Source organism: Clarias gariepinus, chromosome 14 (assembly GCF_024256425.1).
Source record: "Clarias gariepinus isolate MV-2021 ecotype Netherlands chromosome 14, CGAR_prim_01v2, whole genome shotgun sequence".
Classification (NCBI taxonomy): domain Eukaryota; kingdom Metazoa; phylum Chordata; class Actinopteri; order Siluriformes; family Clariidae; genus Clarias; species Clarias gariepinus.
In genome coordinates, this window is record NC_071113.1 from 23,266,188 (window position 1) to 23,286,253 (window position 20,066).

General features: G+C 37.7%; 2 protein-coding genes across 2 annotated transcripts; one reads left to right on the forward strand and one right to left on the reverse strand.

Annotated features, from left to right (window-relative positions):
- Nucleotides 1-81: 81 nt before the first annotated feature.
- Nucleotides 82-5,170, forward strand: LOC128541583 (zinc-binding protein A33). The gene is made up of 6 exons (XM_053512068.1): nt 82-626; nt 728-823; nt 2,623-2,853; nt 2,949-2,971; nt 3,601-3,725; nt 4,062-5,170. The coding sequence occupies exons 1-6, from the start codon at nt 189-191 to the stop codon at nt 4,595-4,597; spliced, it is 1,449 nt and encodes a 482-aa protein (XP_053368043.1). The 5' UTR covers nt 82-188; the 3' UTR covers nt 4,598-5,170.
- A 3,693-nt stretch (nt 5,171-8,863) lies between these two features.
- Nucleotides 8,864-19,490, reverse strand: dpysl4 (dihydropyrimidinase like 4). The gene is made up of 14 exons (XM_053511379.1): nt 19,287-19,490; nt 18,101-18,189; nt 16,767-16,951; nt 14,818-14,982; nt 14,237-14,298; nt 14,044-14,124; nt 13,861-13,929; nt 12,566-12,686; nt 12,306-12,462; nt 11,582-11,723; nt 10,977-11,147; nt 10,612-10,791; nt 10,306-10,471; nt 8,864-9,895 (listed from the first exon to the last, which is right to left on the reverse strand). The coding sequence occupies exons 1-14, from the start codon at nt 19,323-19,325 to the stop codon at nt 9,804-9,806; spliced, it is 1,719 nt and encodes a 572-aa protein (XP_053367354.1). The 5' UTR covers nt 19,326-19,490; the 3' UTR covers nt 8,864-9,803.
- Between the last annotated feature and the right edge of the window lie 576 nt (nt 19,491-20,066).

Sequence of the window (20,066 nt, forward strand, 5' to 3'; positions counted from 1 at the left end):
CTGGACAGAAGGCACTTTCCAAAATAACAACTTATAAATAGCCCATCAACAAGCCCGTCAACAGGGCTATAATTTCCGAGAGAGCGCAGCATACCCCAAGCAGGAAAAAAAACCTAACATAGAACAACTTGTAGAAGTCAGCATTTGAGAGCTCTGAAGAACCATAACAACAAACTCAGCACATCGTTATGGCATCTGATCAGCCTTCTTTACCTCCAGGTGACCCTGTTTGCCCAGGGTGTCAGGCCGAGGGGTCACTCCTGCTTCCCTGTGGACACAGCTTATGCCGGTCTTGCTTACACTTAAGCCAGCTTGAGCTAGGACATGAGCAACAAAAATGCACTGAGTGTTATGGACGAGAGCTGATCGACAACGTCCTCAAAGACCTGTTTGACTCCATATTTCAGGGTCAACCTCGGCGGGACAGGACCCAAGCAGACCTGGGGCTAGGCTTCTACGGGGTGAACAATGCCAGGGCTGAAGGTGGTAAGGTATGTGCTAGGCATGGCGACAGCTTGACTCTGTTCTGCATGGAGGATGAACAACTGATCTGCAGTCAGTGCCAGGAAGAAGACCACAAAGTTCATGATTTTAATAGTATAGAGGAAGCAGCTGAGGAGTGCAAGGTGAGGCAAAGCACAGAGAGAGCGATTCCCGTGTGACTGTTGAAAATATCCTCAAATATGAACGCTAATATATAGATGTTCTCACCAAACTGTCTTTAAAGAGAGAGCTGAGGTTTGCATTGAGGCCTTTAAAGGAGAAGATGGAAAGCCTAAACACAGCCAGACAACTCTGCCAGGACACAGCAGATCACATCAGGGTAACTGCTTCACCACTGTCCACACTATTTTATTAATATCTCTTTGAAACACAGACTTTTCTAGCTAGAAAGAAGTGCAATATTACAGGTTCAATCCTTGTTAAAGTTAAAGATGATTAGAAAAGAAAAAAAGAAAAATTAGGAACGGTTAGAGTTCATGGACTTCCAGGGCTAAAAATGAATCTCCAAATAAATGTCATCTTAAAAAGTGCATCTTAAACATCTTACATAGGGTCACATCTTAAAATAAACCAAAGTTTTTAGACATGTTTCTAATTTGAAGTTCTTCAAATCAGGTTCGATTCCCGTCTCTGTGTGCATGGAGTTTGCATGTTCTCCCTGTGCTTGGTGGGTTTCCTCCAACAGTCCACTCTGGTTACCTCCCACAGTCCAAAGACATGTAGGTTAGGTTAATTGGGGTTCTCCAATTGCCCATAGTGTGTGTACAGTATGTCTTTGTGCCCTGCGATGGATTGGCACCCTGCCTTGTGTCCTAAGTTTCCTGAGATAGGCTCCAGGCCACCCGCGACCCTGAATACATGATTGAGCGATACAATGAGTGAGTAAGATTGAATTAAGTCAAATTTGTTAGGAAAAAAATCTTCATAATTTTAAATATTGTTTAAAGTTGCCGCATTATTGTATACTATTAATTTGATTTATATTTAAGATTTCTTGCAGTGCAAACACAGATTTCATGCGTGGGAAATGAGCCCTTGATAATAATCTTTTTGTTTTTGTTTTTTCTAAAATCAGCTCATAAAAAAATAGATACATTAGCCACTGTTTATGATACAAATATAAATATTTTGCAGTGCATTGGTTGAAGAGTTAATTTTTATTTATTAATTAATATTGTGAAATGAGCCCAGTTTAAATCCAGTGATTACCCACATGCCAAACACCACCCAATGGTTTTACATAATTTTGCACACATTAATGTTTTGCACAGAATGAATGTGAATGTTCCTTCACACTAGACCCATTACATCACATCCCACACACACAAACGCACTCTGAATGTGAATGGTTCAGTCAGTGTTGAACTGTCTTACATCTATCTATCTATCTATCTATCTATCTATCTATCTATCTATCTATCTATCTATCTATCTATCTATCTATCTATCTATCTATCTATCCATCCATCCATCCATCCATCCATCCATCCATCCATTCTTCCATCCAAAAGTTTGAGGATACCTGACCACCACACCCATATGTTGGTCGTACCCCAAAGTTGGAAAGTAGGCCACTATCTATGAAAAAAACATTTCCTAAAGTTGGATTAGATGAACTCAAGTGTCCTGCAGATAGCCTGGATCTCAACTTGCTTGAACACCTTTGGGATGAACTGAAATGCATACCACACACATTGTCTCCACCTGTTAACATAATTGCCAGACCTCATTACCACTTTTTACAATTTGTCTTTATGAACACAGATCTCCATAACCATGCTCCAAAATTTAGGGAAAAGCCTTACCTGAAGAGTGGAGATTATTCTATCAGCAGAAAAGGAAGGCCACAGTGTCCACATACTTAGGTTACAAAGCGTATCTATCTATTAAAATAGTAAAATAAAGCAATAACACTTGATATATAAATTATATATATATATATATATATATATATATAAGGTAAGGTTTTTAATACACAGTACAGTGGAACAAAATAAACATTATTGTGAAGTATCATTATGTCAGCATGTCCTGTTTTTGTCTTTACATGGTTGTTGATAAAACTGATGGTTATAATAATAGTAATATAGCATAATCAGAAATGATCCCTGTGAGCAGAGGCAGACTCAGCAAACAGTGCGGCTTATAAGGGCTGACTTTGAGAAGCTGCAGCAGTTCCTTCGGGATGAGGAGGCATCTATGCTTACAGCTCTGAAAGAGGAAGAGGAGCAGAAGAGTCGCAAAATAAAAGGAAAGATAGAGAGACTAACGGAGGAGATTACATCGCTGACTGAAACCATTAACTCCACTGAGGAGGCCATTGCTTTAGAAGATTTTGAATTCCTAAAGGTAAAAATCATGAGACTTTATCTCCTTACTACTACACTTAGAAAGCAAGCCAGAAAATGTTACATTTATTTATTTATTTATTTATTTATTTACAGAACTATAAGAAGGCATCTGAATGGTAAGTACTGTACACTTCACTTTATGAACAAAAGTATTTGGTCAAACCTGTTAGGTGTTTCTTTCAGGGTCCTTATCCCCAGTAAAGGGCAATCTTAATGCTTCAGCATACGAAGACATCTTGGACAATGCAATGCTTCCAACTTTGTGGCAACAGTTTGGGGAAGACGCTTATCTATTCCAACATGACTGTGGCCCAGTGCACAAAGTAAGGACAAGAACGGAAGAACCTAACTGGCCTACACAGAGAGCCCTGACCTTAACCCCATCTAGCACCTTTGGGATGAACTGGAACGGAGATTGTTAGCCAGACCTTTTCGTCCAACATCAGGTCCTGACCTTATAAATGCTCTACAGAATGAATGGGCATGAATTCCCCCAGAAACACACCAAAGTCTTGTGCCAGACCTCAAGAACCAAACAGCCTTCCAAGAAGAGTGGAGGCTGTTAAAGCTGCAAAATGGGAACCAACTTTATATTGAAGTTTATGTATTTGGATACAATGTCATTACAGATTTGGCCCAATACATTGCCCATATGGTGTAGACTTTCCAGAAATGTTATTTGTAAATTTTTAGGCTTTATGAGATTTACATAAGAGAGCGTATTGAATGAGAGCTTTGTCTTCAGTTACAGAGTAGAATGCACACCGCAGGAGCTTAAAGAGATAAGTGGATCTCTGATTGATGTGGCCAAACACCTGAGCTGCCTCAGATTCAGAGTCTGGGAGAAAATGCAAACTGTTGTCACATTTAGTAAGTACCAGATAGAGAGAACAACATAAAGCATTCTGTTGCTTGTTTTATTTTTGTATGACTTCAGATATTGGATTGGAGTTATTAATAAGAGTTATTCTATAGACATTTAAAAAATGACATACATCAGTGTTTATATTATACAATTTCCTTTTATTATGGTAAAATTATAATGAATATTATGTATATCATTATTCTTTTATATCATTGATTCTTATACTATACTGGCTTTTAAGTAACATATATTGATATTTGAAATGAACCACTTATATAAATATTTTTTACATGTATAAATTTCTATACAATAATTTGCGACTCACATTTCTTACCGGTCAGCTCCAGTGACCCTTGACCCCAACACAGCAGACGCGTGCCTCTCTGTATCTGATGACCTCACTGTTCTGCGCTACACAGATGAAGAGCAGCAGGTACCTGATAACCCAGAGCGCTTCTGCTACTATGAGTGTGTCCTGGGGTCTGAAGCCTTGGGGACAGGGCGCCACAGCTGGGACGTGGAGGTAGGTGACAACACCGAGTGGGCTCTCGGAGTGGTGTACGACAGTGTGCAACGGAAGGAGTGGTTCCCACCCAGTCCTGAACATGGCATGTGGACCATGTGCCTGCATGGAGGTCACTATCGGGCACCAAACTCTACAAGTGAGCCGATCCAAGTTAAGAAGAAACCACAAAGAGTGCGAGTTCAGCTGGACTGGGATGTGGGGAGGGTCACGTTCTCAGATGCTTCAGATAACACGTTAATCTACAGGTTTAAAGCTAAGTTCAGTGAGAAAGTCTATCCGTATTTCTCTAATACATGTAAAAGGCATCCGCTAAGCATCTTTGCTGAGAAAGTGTCTGTGTACACAGAATAGTTCAGGACATACTTAAAGGAGCAGAATGTATTGAAGCCAGAAATAACCTTAAATAGGTGTGTAATGCTACATCCTACTGTACATGGTGTGTTCTCGAGTTATTGTCATAGTGATACAGTTTATAGTCACAACAAGGTACAAGCTGTATTTCTACTAATTATATACTACTATTATTTTTTCAATAATGCATCATGTTGTTGTCAGCACGACAGCATATGTAGTGACTCTCCTCCTTTAAATACAGAACATCACCTCTCTTTAGAAAAAAAATCAAGACAATCTGGTATTGATGCTGGGTATCATGTATGAGGAGTGAGCAATATTAATATGGTTAGCATGATAAATTACATCATGATGCACCGTTCAGAGATGGTTTGTTTATTATTATATTCAGGAAATACTACAATAAAATGAAAACTGAAATGTGTTAGATAAAAAAATAGCTTTATCTAGACTTAACCCTACCTAAACTGAAATACAGTAATGAGACATGCACTTTCTTGATAGAACAAATTTTAGAAATTGTGCAATACAATAGGGAAATATATTGTATGTTTAGGTCTTTATACTATATTTGCCATATTAAAAATACGATAAATATTAATTGTATTTATAATGTCAATTTATTGAAGAGTTTGCACACATGTATAACTTTTTTTATTTTTTAACCTGCTTACATTATTCTTAAGATAGTCAACTGCTCCTGTAATTCTCTCTCTTTTTGTGTAAAAACTTAGTAAAATCTGTGTAAAATCTGATTACATTTACATTTACATTTAGGCATTTGGCAGACGCTCTTATCCAGAGCGACTTACAAAAAGTGCTTTAATGTTTACAACATTGGATACATACTTACACTGGGTTAACTAGGTTAATAACTAAGTAAGATTATCTGATCATTGCTGGTCTTAGTAATAGGCAATCTCAGATTGAAAAACATTGATACAACCTCAGATGAAAAACATATAACTAGTTTTCACCAGGCCATTATTTAATTAACAATAAGGAAGACAAAAAGGAAAAAAAAAATGCACGTGGGCAATACTAAGTACCCTCTAAGTACGCTGAAAAAGAAAAAAAAGTTTTGGAATGGCCTCAAATCAAAGTTTTGGTAAAGACCAGACTTTACCCCAATTTAAATGCAGTGGTGTGATCTTAAAAGAGCTGTGCATAAGTGAATGCCCACTGATAAAGTTATACAGGAAACTATTACTTTAAGTTATTGCTGCTTATGGTGGACCTACTAACTACTGAATCATTAGTTATTAGTATTGTTTCATTTTTCTTAAAGAAATAATAGCACGATGAAAAAAGTTATATGTTGTTGTTCATCTGAGGTTGTACTTGCCTTAACCATAACCTGCTACGATCAGATGAATTTTATTGTTTACACAAAAACACATATACTAACTTTGGTACATGACTTTTGCACATAAAATATCTAGCCATCAAGCACAATTGAATCTAGTCTGAAATATTAAAGCACAGTAATCCATTATCTTTTATATGTGACTTTGCTCAAGCAGTGATATATTAGTGCTTTTGCACTAATTGCACTCGAGTTTGTGAGGTCAACTGTGCATGAAACTAAAATTCAATAAAATAAAAATTGAATGTACCAAGCACTATTATGTTTGGGCACTAGACAGGAACTGCATGCAAGTTTTTGATTTTACTTTATAATGAATAAGAGAAACTATGTGCATGTGATGTGTGAATGCATGCATTGACATACTGTACATAACGCAGTGAAAACTTTTAAGCACTTTGCACACATGTAGTTTAAACAATCAGGAATTTGTAGAAACATCTACAGTACCTGTTATATTACATTATGATTTAACAATATTGAATAAATTAAAATAGTAAGCATATTCAGTACTGTACCAAAGTCTTAAGCCACTACAGTACATCATTAAATTAAAGAAATGGGAACAAATGTTTTACTAAGACAGTCTGCAATGTGTCTAAAAATACAATTGGTTGTTTATGTAACAACCTCAGCAGCAACCTCCTTTCCTCTCTCATCTATTCCAACCATTCAGCATCACCAGTATACTAATCACCGGCCTGATCATCTGTCATCGTCTGCACATGTTTCTCACTGGTTCTTGCTTTAAGTTAGATGTTTTTTTGTGCTCAAAAGATTCACAGGTCAATGTGTGACTTAACAATCAAAAGCATTCCTCTAAAACTGGTCAGGTACTGGACTGAAAATGAGAGTCAAAAAAGTCCTTTAGGAAGCCTGGAGAAATATTCCTCAAGATTATGTAAAGAATTATAGAAAGTTTGAAAGCAAAATATGAAGAAATGAGTGGTGGCTTAAAAAGCTCAGTACTGTACACATGTATCTTTGTTAGACCACAGGGCGTCCCACAATTCTATATAACAAAAATCATTTTTCCCACAAAATGTTATTTAAAACCTTGTATACTTAATTTAAAAAGCTTGTTTTTATATACATTTGACGTCCCCAGATTCACACAAAGTTGAATTTTACCCGTGGTGGCTACATGAAGGCCATGTTGTACAAGGTACAGATACAGCACAAAGATAATTTAAAGTAATGATAGCAAGCATGCAGGGATTGTTTTAGAAATACAAGTTCTATCAATCTTGCTAAAAAGTATTCATTCCTCTCATGTATGGAGTTTTTTGTGGGAAACCCGGTTTTATTTGTGCACGCATTTTACTGTATATGCCCTAATTGTCACTGTTAAAATGTTAAAATACGGGCACTTTGCAAAGCCCAAATTAATGCTGATTAACTATGACAAAAACAAACTGTGATGAAATGCTCTGTGATTACATTGGGCTGAGGAGACTCTTGAGACAAGCATGTCCTCACATATGCACCTGTCTCTTCTCGTCAGCACTAAGCCTTCTGCAATCTGGACTTTTGGCACACCACGTACGTGTTTTTAAGTGTTTATATCGGCTGTGCCGGGAAATGAGGTTAGCTACATAACAGTGATTGAGAAAGTGAAGAAAGTTTCTGTGTTATTTACAATGTCAGTTTCAGGGATAAACGCATTATCCAGTGTTCTAGCTTATCCCCGTGTACTGTTTCCTGTAAACCTAATGAACACTGACACAGACACAACCGAATTAATCATTTTTTAAGTAGGAGGAAAACAGGCTGATATTCATTACTTGTTTCTAATTTAAATATTTGAAGTGGCACATCATCATGCTTCTATCCTTCAGAATGTCATAGGTCAAGTGTGCTATAAGCTGCAATTTCCCGCCATTCATTCCAATTGAAATATATTATTTGAATCTGGCTTGCATCTTTATTCTTGATTGCTTGTTGTGCTAGAAGGAGAACAGTTCTGACAGTGTTCCAACATAACCGTGTGGTTGCAATTTTAAGATCATCTGTCATCAACGAACAAGTGGAGGTGAGTGCTGCAGCAACTAGTGGGATTCAGATATGGACTATACAACAGTTATAGTATTAAGCTTTATTGCACTACCATACCCAAATAAATCTGCTTACATAATGCTAATTAGGTGTTTTAGCTCTTTATAAGACTGTTAAACAAGATACTGTAATGCTCGATGGTTTGTATACTGAGCTGAGCGATTATGAATAAAGAGCAGATAGTGCAGTTATATTATAGAGCTGTGTAATATAATACGCATGTATAGAATTAGGTGTGAGCTGAAAACAATTATTTGATAAACATGGTTTAGTGTTGCTTCATTCAGTCTTTCGGATTGAATTGGACTGAAGATTCTCCAGTGCACGTATCTTATTGGTAGCACGTTTAAAAAGACCAAAGTGTAGATTTGTGCGGGAAATTGAATGAGGTTGAAGGCACAAAAGGTTACAAATGTTGACCCTGTTTCAGCACTTAACATTCTCCTTCATTGCTTTTTTATACGAAATAAGTAAATAAGTGCCAATTATATAAAAAGTCTCAATTCTTTCAAGAGCACCTAAGCAATTCGCTCTCTCTCTCTCTCTCACCCTCAGTGTTACTGATTTTTATCCTTATCTCTAGATTTTTATATTCCTGCATTTGTTTTCTTGTCAATTCAGTCTTGACAGTTTCATCACTCTTGACTCCTTTAACAGATCTACAGTTCGACTGTATTCTGTCTTGCTTTAAACGAAAGCATCAGCCGGACAATTACCTGCTACACTTAAATCATGGTTGATATTTGCCAAAGGTTTAAACATCAAAACACTTAAAGTGTCTCTCTATATATTAACTAAATATATCAATCAATTAATCAATCAACAAATCAACCTTTTCCCTTAAAAACCTGTTTATTGGTTGAACATGTTGAACATGCAGTTAAGAATGTATAATATATTTACAGACGGAAAACAGAAATAAATAAAAATTAATTAAAAAACAACAATTTATTGACTGGCTTCCTTTCATCAGAGCATCACTCATTTGAAAATCAGATAGTTTTTAATATTTTATATATATATTGGCTATAAAAATGGCCGTTTGTAATTAAAGCCCTTTGAAAAGTAAAAACGAGAGGTTTACGTTAAAAGAGACAAGACATTAAGGACTAAAAAGTGTTCTGTTCTTCAGGGTAGCATGTTAAAGAGCACCAAATGTTTCACGTTAGAAACACTAAAATGACCAAACTGATGCCGATGGAAGGAGGGCAATGACTTTTCACCTGCAATAAATCACAGTCCACTGCTTCTTACACGTTCCTTTTTTCAAAGATAAGGCCTTGGATATTTAACACTCCAAAACCACTGGTGTAAAGGCTCCTTATTACTTTACTAACATACACACCTACTTCACCAATTCTATTTTTTTCATTACGAAGCTAAGACAATCTACATGTAGCTTGTTCGAAATACAGACATGGACACGGAGCCCCTCTTGAAAAATCCAGTCTCAAACACATCAGACAGGAAAAGCACTGGTTCAAAGGCAACATAGGATGTCATCTATCCAGTATAATACAAACATTACAGTCACTTACTATTCATTTCCATCACGTCATGAGTGCTACTTGTATGTGAAAGCAGAATATGTTCTTAGGACAGAGTATGGGGTTATGGACATTTCTGATACATGTTTCATGCTACGTTATGGGCTTTGCAGTTTGGAAATGAAGAAGTTGTAGAGAGGTTGTAAAGAAATTGTTGCTTGCATGATAATATTGTTATATAATTAACTGGAAGCCGATTGTGGATATTTGCATGTTTTTCTTCGCTGGACGCACCTCAAGAGAGGGACGTGATGTTGGATTTGCCTCCAGGTGGCGCTACAATCCGTTGTGCTGTACGCCTGGGGATGTGGTCATCCATTTGTGTTCCTTTAAAGAGACAAAGTTAGTTTATGCACCACAGATAGATTGATTAAAATGTAATTAAATGAAAAATTAAATCAAAACACACAGAACTATGCAATGCTCAAGTAAACAGATGAGAAAAATATATATATAGATTTTATTATTATAATCATTATTATTATTATATTTTAATTCCTCTCTCTCTCTCTCTCTCTATATATATATATATATATATATATATATATATATATATACACACACACATACAGTATATATAATTATATTTAAATTTATATTTATATATATATATATATATATATATATATATATATATATATATAAATACACACTTAAAATATAATAATAATAATAATAATAATAATAATAATAATAATAAAACCTAATTATAAAAGGCAATCTTGCACAGTGTTTACCAGACAGGGTGAATCCTGATTGGTGCAGGTTTCTAGCTGGGCCCAACACACTCTTCCCTGGACAGGAGGACCCTCTGGTGGTGGGAGTGGGTGGTACAGACATACTGATGACATCATGGACTGGACCATCATAATTTCCTCGAGGAACACCACGAGCCTCTGCCATCTGCAACACATTTAAAAATCACTGTAACACATTTAAAAATCAGTTAAACAAGAGTTTAAGGCAATTTTCTAGGCAATGTCTCCATAGGCTAGTATTTAATTTACTTTTGAAAAGAAAAACCCTTTCCCAGGTCCTCATACCCTGCTCCGGGCTTTGATCCTTTTGTAGACATAATCTGGAAAGGCTTTTCTGGGGACGAAGCGACCTGAACCCTCAACCACATCCAACTTTTCATCCTCGAGAACAATACTGCCTTGGCTGATGACTACCATTGGAAAGCCCTTGCACTCCATGCCCTCAAAGATATTCATCTCTACAGTCTGGGAAAAAAAATTATAGAGAATAAAGGTACATAAAGGAAAAGATTAAAACTACAAAGGTTATTTACGTTTAGCACACTGAGGTGACTGGATTTGGATTCATACAGTAAGCTGTCCAAGGACTATTATCATTTTAGCGCATCTTTATGTGGCATCTTTATGTGTGGGTAAGATTGACGATTTACCAGATTGTGAGTTTTGGCTGAGAAAGTTTTGGTCTCTTTGGTGTTCCAGATGACGAGATCAGCATCAGAGCCCACAGCGATTCTGCCCTTTCGAGGGTACAGGTTGAAAATCTTGGCTGCGTTTGTGCTCGTCACTGCCACAAAGTCATTCTCATCCATTTTACCTGTTGCCTAGAAACCAGAAAACATATACTTGTAAAAATCCTATGGTTAAACAGCACAATACATACAATGTCTTTGTAATGATAATGCAGCACAAATCAACATCAGAACATTAATCTATTCAAACCACAACATTCATTCACTCACACATTCTCTATATACTGCATATCCTCACACACTCACTCACACACTATGGGCAATTTGGAAATACAATTTTCTATATGTCTTTAGTCTGTGGGAGGAAACCGGAGTAACCCTGAGTAAACACAAACCTGAGACAGGACGTGAAATCGACCTTCAACCCTGGACACAATGCTAACCACTATGGAACTGTGCCGCTTTTCCCACAACACTTATAATTTATAACTGGTATGGAATATTATTGTTATTGTTGAATACATTTCACATTAATAGATAAAAGAGAAAAAGAGAAGCTGACATACCACAGCCTTGTCCCAGATGATGCTCATGCGTTCTTCAATGCCATTGGCCCCTTCAGGAATAAGTGTAAAATTGTCTTTGCCTACAGCTTTCTGAGCTGTGGAGAATGTGCAATGAGCGCTGGCTGTCACCTGAAGATCCCCACTGTAACACAGTTTGGCAAAATATTTAATATACAATTAAATTTTATACACATTAAACAGCAACTGTTGTCACATTTGTTAACTCCCCCAACGCCTACAGCAGCTAGCTTTTCCGTTACCCTTTGGGGAGGATGAAGGCTAAGACATGCTAGTTGTACACTATACAGTACAGCTAAGAGAATGTGGACAACTGTCCTTCATGCCCACATGCGGTTCTTCCCTTAAGTGTTGCACAAAGTTTTAAGGACATCATTGTTTATAATATCTTTGTATGCATTACAAATTCCCTTCACTGGAATTTAGAGGGTGAAATGTTCCAGCATGACGTTGCTCATGTGCACAAAACAAGCTTTAGATATGGTTTACCAGGCTTGGTGTGAAAGAACCCAAATGGCCTGCACAGAGCCCTGACCTGCATCTTTTTATAAGAAGCAAGGGGTAGGAGGTGTGTGATTGTGTCCATATACTTTTGGCCATAAATAATATAGCACAAATCTGATTGACAGAGGAGAAAGGAATGCAACCCCTACCACCCAGAGAAGACAATTAATCTCTTTTGGCCACATAAGGTTGAGTGACGTACCAGGACAGCATAGAATTGAGGTAGTCTGGGGTTCCCTCATCAATACTGAGAGGTGGAGACATGACGAAGGCTGCAGCTTTGGCCCAGTTTTTGCTCCAATAGTGTGACCCATCTGTTCCGAGACTGGCTGCAATTGGCTCTCCATAAACCACCATGCCTAATAATCAGAAGTAAATGAATTAATCAGTGTTCCAGAATGAATGTTCTTTAGGCTTCATGCTTTCCCATACTGTATGTCTAACTACTAAATGGTTTTGTACCCTTTTTCCTGGCTTTGGCGATGATATCAGCAGCAGCTTTACTCATCACCTTGGTGATGTAGAGAGGACAGTTGGCCTGTTTAGCAATGGTGATGGCTCGATACACAGCCTCTGTCTCCACCTAGTGAACAGAAAATTCAATTGAGCAATACTTTAAAATTTTTTTTTTTTTAAGTAATGTTGTTTCCAATTTTAAGTAAACAGAACTATGAGTTTTAGAGTTTGTTTTACTCTTTAATATTAATTGTTCTTTATTGGCATTATTGAGTAGCCAAACTCATTCTATTTAATAGCCATTATAATTATTTTTTTAGTCATTGCATATCAAATGAATTGTTGTTGGTCTTTCGGCTGCTCCCGACAATGGGTCGCTACAGCAGACAATTTGGTCCGGACACAAGCTTGGCACAGGTTTTACACCAGATGTCCTTTCTGACACAACCCTCCCATTTTATCTGGACTTGGGACAGGCACTTCCAGTTTTTGGGAATCAAACCCGGGCCTTTCGCATGGCAGGCGAAACACCTACCACTGAGCCACCAGTGACCTATTGCCCTGATGACGTCAGACACAAAATTGCTAGTATGAAAGATTTTAAGTTGGTAGAAATTTAAGGTGACAGTTATTGTTATTTAAGTACTTACAGATACTTAAAATATTAAATTGTTCAGCTAACATGAAAAGTGTCATTTCTACAAATTCATAAATACCAAAACGTTTTAAACAATCATCAAGGTCTTTTGATTTAAACTAATTATAATTATTTAAGTTAACAGTACTTAATATGTTTAATTACTTTGAGCATTAGGGTTTACAGTGTAGAGAATACTGTATGTTCGTTTCAGTTCACCCTTATTATGACGAAGTGAAATACAAGCATTTGTGTACTGTCACATCGAATCAGGTAGTAAGTCGCATTTCGGGTGATTTTAGTTATGCGTATTTTCAGATTTGTGGTTCAATGAGCTTTATGTTGATACCATCTTTATTATTGTATCATGTCCAGTGGCTGAGAGATGGCCAGTGTGAGTTTACTTATGAGGAGGACACTAAAAAAAATGTGGATTCCATGGTGTAATCAGAAAGAGTTATTCATCAGGCTCCATCAGGAGTATGTTATGGCCCCACTTTATTGGCCATAACACAAATTTATCCTGTGTGACCTAACACCTGAATTGTTATGACTGGTCACAGCTTGTTAAGCTTAGTCTATTCATTTTAAGTTGGTGTTACAGTTGTACTAGCCACAAATAATATATGAATGGGGAATGAGGTGTAACCAAGACCACATGCACCTCCTCAGGATGGCTTAGTGCATGTCCCTCAGGTCCTGTGATCCCAAGATCCAACAACCTCTTCTGCTCCTGAGATCACAAAAAATACCAAATACACTGCTTAAAAAAAATGACATATTAGGTAAGTAGGTAAGAGTCATTACTTTAAATGTAATCATATTTACTACATGGTCCGGTCATTACCTCTTCAATAATGTCCCCGTTCTCAGCGTGCACTTGAGCGATTGCCCCCAAATCTCTCAGAATGGAGAAAATCTCATACATCTAAAGTAAGAGCAGAACTCGGTTTTCATAGTTTCATCACGTTAACTTTAACAAAGACGTTGTACATAATAATCTGCCTGAAGGACAAGACATTGTAGACTGTTAAACTAACCTGCGAATCTGAACATTGATACTTGTCCTTATAAGCCATGAAAACCAAGAAGGAGTTAACACCTAAAACACACAGATAACAATATTATATACTGAATAACAGATGTAATATCTAGTCATTGGGCTGATTCCTATCAGACAAGATAGTAATTACAGGGGGCGCTCAAGTCAAACTGCAACTTTTGATTGTGCAGAATAACAGAACACAGTTATGAAAGTAAAAATTAACTTTATTTCTCTATATAATGCCCTGATGCTCTAATGCACTTATCCGAATAATTCACTAGGATAGGATCAATGAAACGCTGGCCTCCCAGGAACTCCTTTGATGGCCCAAACATGTAGAAATGGCCTGAAGGGAGGTAGAGACTATATGGGGAATGTGATAATAATGCCACCTTTAAAATGTTTTCATCATTCATATGTTTTACTGTGATTATGAGTCTCATCGATGTACTGTGCATGTAATGTATATGATGCATACTGTAGATCATAGGATTCTAACTCGATATTCTAACACATGCTGGAGTCTTGATTTTGACATACAAAACCTTGTATTGTGATACAAAACCTAGATCTTACCTTGATCTTTGACCAGAGTTTCAAGCTCTTCGAACATTCCCTCATGCCAGCGGGTGATGTCCATGTGTAGCGAGTAGTCACAGCATGATCGCTTATCTGCTATGTCCCGCCACTGGTCATATGCTGTCAGCAAACTAATGCCAGGCTCAGGAACAACATGGTCAACTACAGAGAGAAGAACATAACATATATCTGATCATGGACCTAGACATAGGTCTATATATCATAGACCATTGATGTATAAATGCTTTACTATTATTACTGCCAACAAGGTGTGCAAAGATCCTGATAGAAAGAAGACATCAGAGCCCATATTTACGAAACGTCTCAGAATCACTCCTAGGAATCGCGCTCAAAGTTAAATTAGGACCAAAAATATTCCTAGCTCAGAGTAGGACATAAAAGTTGTTTATGAAACTTCCCACTTTTACTTTCAGCAAGGAGTAGAGCTGCTCCTACTGTAGGACAGCGTGCAACATCACTGTTTATAGTGGGTATCGTGGGCGTTGGTGGCTCAGTGATAGGTGCTTACGCTTGCCATGTGGAAGGCCCGGCTTTGATTCTCAGCCAGTGCCCAAACCCCAGCCACTGGATGCAGTGCCGGTCCCAATCCCTGATAAAATGGGAGGGTTGGTTCAGGAAGGGCCTCTGGCGTAAAACCTGCGCCAAGATTGTATGTGCGGCAGTTCTGCTTAAGCTTTTTGCACATCAGCAATATTTATTCTAATCAGAGTACTCCAATCACAATCACAACAGGAGAGAAAGAATGGGGCAGTTTTGCTTATGGAGGAGGTAATAAAATTGAAAGAAATCACTAAAGTAAAATTCTGCCCTTCTCTTACTTCTAAAGATAAAAAGTGAATAGAGGGAAATTTGTAAAAGCATCAACGCTACCTGTCAGTTTGTGGCACATACCCCCCGAGGAGTGTGGAAAACATGAGCATGTCATGTTAATAAAGTGTTAAAGGGCTGATTATAACAGAAAATCTAATCAATTGTGTACACTTAAATACTGTAATATAAATATTTAAAATGTATATACATTATAAATGATTATTTTGAATGTGTGCCATGGATGATGTCCACAACTGCATGAATGCATCTGTTTTTCATTTATTGCATGCTGCGTTAGGGGAAAATATATGAATCTTTGCATGATCTGTGGTGCTGTAAGAGTAAACCCAAATCATCATGTTTCGAAGCTGCATCTTCGCTGTTACTAAAAAAAAAAAATTAAAAAAGCACCTGCAGAAACAGACATACAAAATGTTTGTTAATGGACTTTGTTGCATAAAAAGAAGTTGCATACCGCACATGTGTTAAAAAAAAGTACTTAGTTTTTGTCCAAATGGATCTTTTATGAGCTCTGTGTCACGATTTCCTATTCTGAGACACTTAGAAAATACAGGCCCTGACCAATAAGTGACTATAGAAACATTGAGGATTGTATCTGTATTATAAAACAGAAAAAAAGATTTACTTGTAATACAGGCCATAAATGCTCTTAAATAAATAAATTCTTCATTCTCTCTTCTTTCGGAGACACATTTTGTAGTTCCCTAAACCAAACTCTAGACAGGGGACGATTTGAGTGTTTGTGGCAGGAGTGGAGTGCCAAAGGATTATACATTGTGACAGCACTGTGGCTCTGATTCTTGTGAGTTTAATTAAAAAGGGCAAGCTCTCTAATTTACACACACACACACACACACACACACACACACACACACACACACACACACAGCTCATCAAAGATCATCCTTTTTGTCAGACATGACTCTTTGGACTCTTGTGATCTTGTTATATAAGTCAATGGAAAAAATCATGTATTTCATATAAAGTGTTTTTTCTTGTCTACAGAATATACTAATTCATAAAATACAGCATTTTAATGTTAGTTAATATTCTTTCTATCAATTTTTTTAAATATTCATGCAACTTTCGCCTACTGATCATAGTAGTGCCTCCTGCCAGAGCAGCACGCGTGCCATGGTAAAAGTCATCAGCAGGCATCATTCCCAAATGGGGAGTCAAGAAGCTGGTGTTTACGTCAATGCCCCCTGGAATGACAATGTGCCCATAGGCATCCACAGTCTTCACCTCGCTGGGAATGATGAGGCTCTCCCCAATCTGCCTAAATGGAACAGAAAGGGACAACATTTAAATCAAATCATTATCCCAAGAGAATTAAAGAAGTGGTCTTTTGTGTTGATTAAAGGATGGAAGTACAAATAAAGTCATGGTATAGAAATACAACTCATTCATCGTCTATACCGCTTAATCCTGCATACAGGATTAACAGGGGGCCTGGAACCTATCCCAGGAGACTTTGGGCACGAGGCAGGGTACACCTTAGACAGTGTGCCAATCCATTGCAGGACACGAACACATACACACTCATTCACACACTATGGGCAATTTGGGAACCAGTTAGCGAAACCTGAGTACCAGGAGGAAACCCACCAAGCACAGGGAGAACATGCAAACTTTATGCACACAGTAGCGGCAATCAAATCAATCAAACCAAACAAATGTGATTTGACATAATAAAGTAACTGTATGCTACTGTACAGTATATGGTTAAATTGATTAATGAGGTGCTGTAACCAAAATTAACAAAAGTGATTTGATTTTTTTTAAAGATGAAATAAAGGCAAGATTCACTTTTATTCAGCTTATCCTGTAAAAAGTTGCATGAGGAATAGAGCCTGTCCCAGGGTGCAAGGCAGGGTACACCCTGAACTGGGTGCCAATGCATCGAAGGGCACACAAGCATGCACAAACTCACACACACACTTAAGACAATTAAAAAAAAATTATGGTTTGTACTGTAGTTAGAAGGTGAAATACCCAGAGGAAAAAAAAAAATTGTTACAACTAAATATCAATTAGATTATTACATTAATTGTAAATGGTCTGATTTCCAATTATGAGTGACCTAAAGGGTTACCCACAATGCATGAAAAATGTATTGTGGGTAACCATTTAGGTCACTCATATTTGGAAATTTAAAATTTCTTAATTTCAAGAATTTCAAGACCTTACTCAATACTCTTTTGACTTTTCTTGAGGTACCGATATTGATAATTTTAAATGACCAAATATGTTTTTTTTTTTTCCTGATTAAGGGTTAAATTTGCTGAACATGAAAACATGCTATAACAAAATTATCTTTCAGGTGAATTAATAATATTATTTATGGAGGGTAAGACAGTCTGACTAATAGTTGAACAGGCACATGAAATGTTTGCACGTTAAGTTTAAGTATAGAAGAAAGATGTACTTGATGATCCCATCCTCGATAAAGATATCAGCGTAGAATGACTGGTCATCATTCACAATTTTTCCTCCTTTGATGACGATCTTGTCACTCTGCAGATTGAGAAACACACACCAAGAAGCAAATGTCATTGTACACACCAGACACACCTCCCAATTAACTCGCTGGTGGTAAGGTTTTTATCTTACAAAATCAAAAAAGCCACAAACTTGTCTCTCCTTTGCAGCTCTTACACACTAAATCTTTACTGTAGTCTACATGATGCCATCCATCGCCCCACACCCCTGATTTTTCTCTCCACTGCTTACTCCAAATAAGTGCATTAGGCCAATTATCCGTGAAGTCAACTTCCCGAACTAGATTATTTTCACTGCATGCATCTCAGCTTGTATCTTTATTAAGTGCATTTTACCTCATGTGCTTTGCACACAAATCTTAAAAATATGTTCATCAGGATAATGAGTGCTTCAGATCACGTTGGTAAAAGCAGGGTAACACAACTGTAACACAACCATGGGTACATCTGTATCACACGCCTGCAGCTGTGAGCATGAAAAAGACAGGCCCTGTTCAAGCTTCAGGCTCACAAGACAGCACACAAGAAGGATATTCACACACACACACACACCACTGACTAATTTAATGAAATAAGGACATTTTATCACGGATGAGTTACATACAGATGGAAATGCATGTCCTAATAAATGAATCCTCATTCATCAACCTGGAAAAGCCAGACTTCTAGGCCACACACTGGAGTCTTTACATTTTTGGCACAGAAATTAGGACGTGGAGACATTTACAAGACAAGACAGATGAAATGTTTAGTGTACATCACATGATGATGATTATTATTGTTGGTATTAATAAAGGTAAAAGGCGGACTTAAAACGGAGGTAGGGCACAATGAACCCTAGAATGAATAAATACCAATGAAATCAGCATTGCGCAGAGATCCATCTAGTAGCTTATGTATAATAATAATATTTATAATAATATTTATAATAATTTTCTTTCTTCCTTTTGTTTTACATCTACCGAGAGCACACCACTGGTATTGTTCCTGGGCTGTCAGCTCGGAAAGCTTGTCTAGACACGCGGTTAGATGCCAGACTGAGGCCGGCGCCATCACTGCACGCGCAAACCGAACAGCCGGGAAATCTCTCCGCACCGCCGCACCGCCGCTTACCGTAGCACGGGAGATGTTCTTCTTGCCCTGGAAAGACATAGCGTGGATGGAGAGATCCTTGAGATGAGTGTGTGTCTGTGTGTGTGTGTGAGAGAGAGAGATCACAGCGCGATAAAGCAGCAGGGATGGAGAGGCGCTGTCACTTTCAGGACCGGGTGGAGCGCGGTGTAATGTGGGATGGAGCTGAACAATGCGACCGGAGTCCTCCCTCTCTTACACACGGGCACACACACACGCGCCTCTTTTCTCTCTGTCTCTCTTACACACGCGCGCGCACACACACGCGCCTCTTTTCTCTCTGTCTCTCTTACACACACGCGCACACACACACAAACCCCTCCTCCCTTCAGACATCCTCCTCTGGCCGAACACCATCTGCTCTCTGAGTACCGCACCCTGCTAGCGGACCTCAGGGAGACCACTTGGCTTCCCTAGTGATTTCTCCTATTTCGTATTTTCTTTTCTTTTCTTTCTTTTAATGTAGGTCTAGTTCACCGATGATGATGATGATGATGATGATTATAACATCAGCCGTATGTCGTCATAGGTTGTGAAGGGTTTGTTATCATTTATCTAGGAACCTCAGTAGTCCAACTAGACTGTGTTATAAATATTGTTAGTATGCAATTAAATAAAATAAGCATTTCAGGTACTTTTTAAATTATCACTATAGAATCATTGATGATTAAAAAATTTCTTGATTGTGCTTCACTTTTACTGATTCTTTAATAATAATACTAATGATGATCATGATAATAATAATAATAATAATATTAATCA

Excerpts from the sequence above, each read along its gene's own strand:
- dpysl4 (XM_053511379.1), bottom strand. The coding sequence starts at position 19,325 with ATGTCTTTCCAGGGCAAGAAGAACATCTCCCGTGCTACG. Across the intron at positions 16,952-18,100 it reads ATCGAGGATGGGATCATCAA|GCAGATTGGGGAGAGCCTCA; the intron begins GTACATCTTTCT and ends TGTTCCATTTAG. Across the intron at positions 9,896-10,305 it reads ATCAGGATTCACCCTGTCTG|GAACACAAATGGATGACCAC; the intron begins GTAAACACTGTG and ends GTCTCTTTAAAG.
- LOC128541583 (XM_053512068.1), top strand. The coding sequence starts at position 189 with ATGGCATCTGATCAGCCTTCTTTACCTCCAGGTGACCCTGTTTGCCCA. Across the intron at positions 2,972-3,600 it reads TATAAGAAGGCATCTGAATG|TTACAGAGTAGAATGCACAC; the intron begins GTAAGTACTGTA and ends CTTTGTCTTCAG. Across the intron at positions 3,726-4,061 it reads GCAAACTGTTGTCACATTTA|CTCCAGTGACCCTTGACCCC; the intron begins GTAAGTACCAGA and ends CTTACCGGTCAG.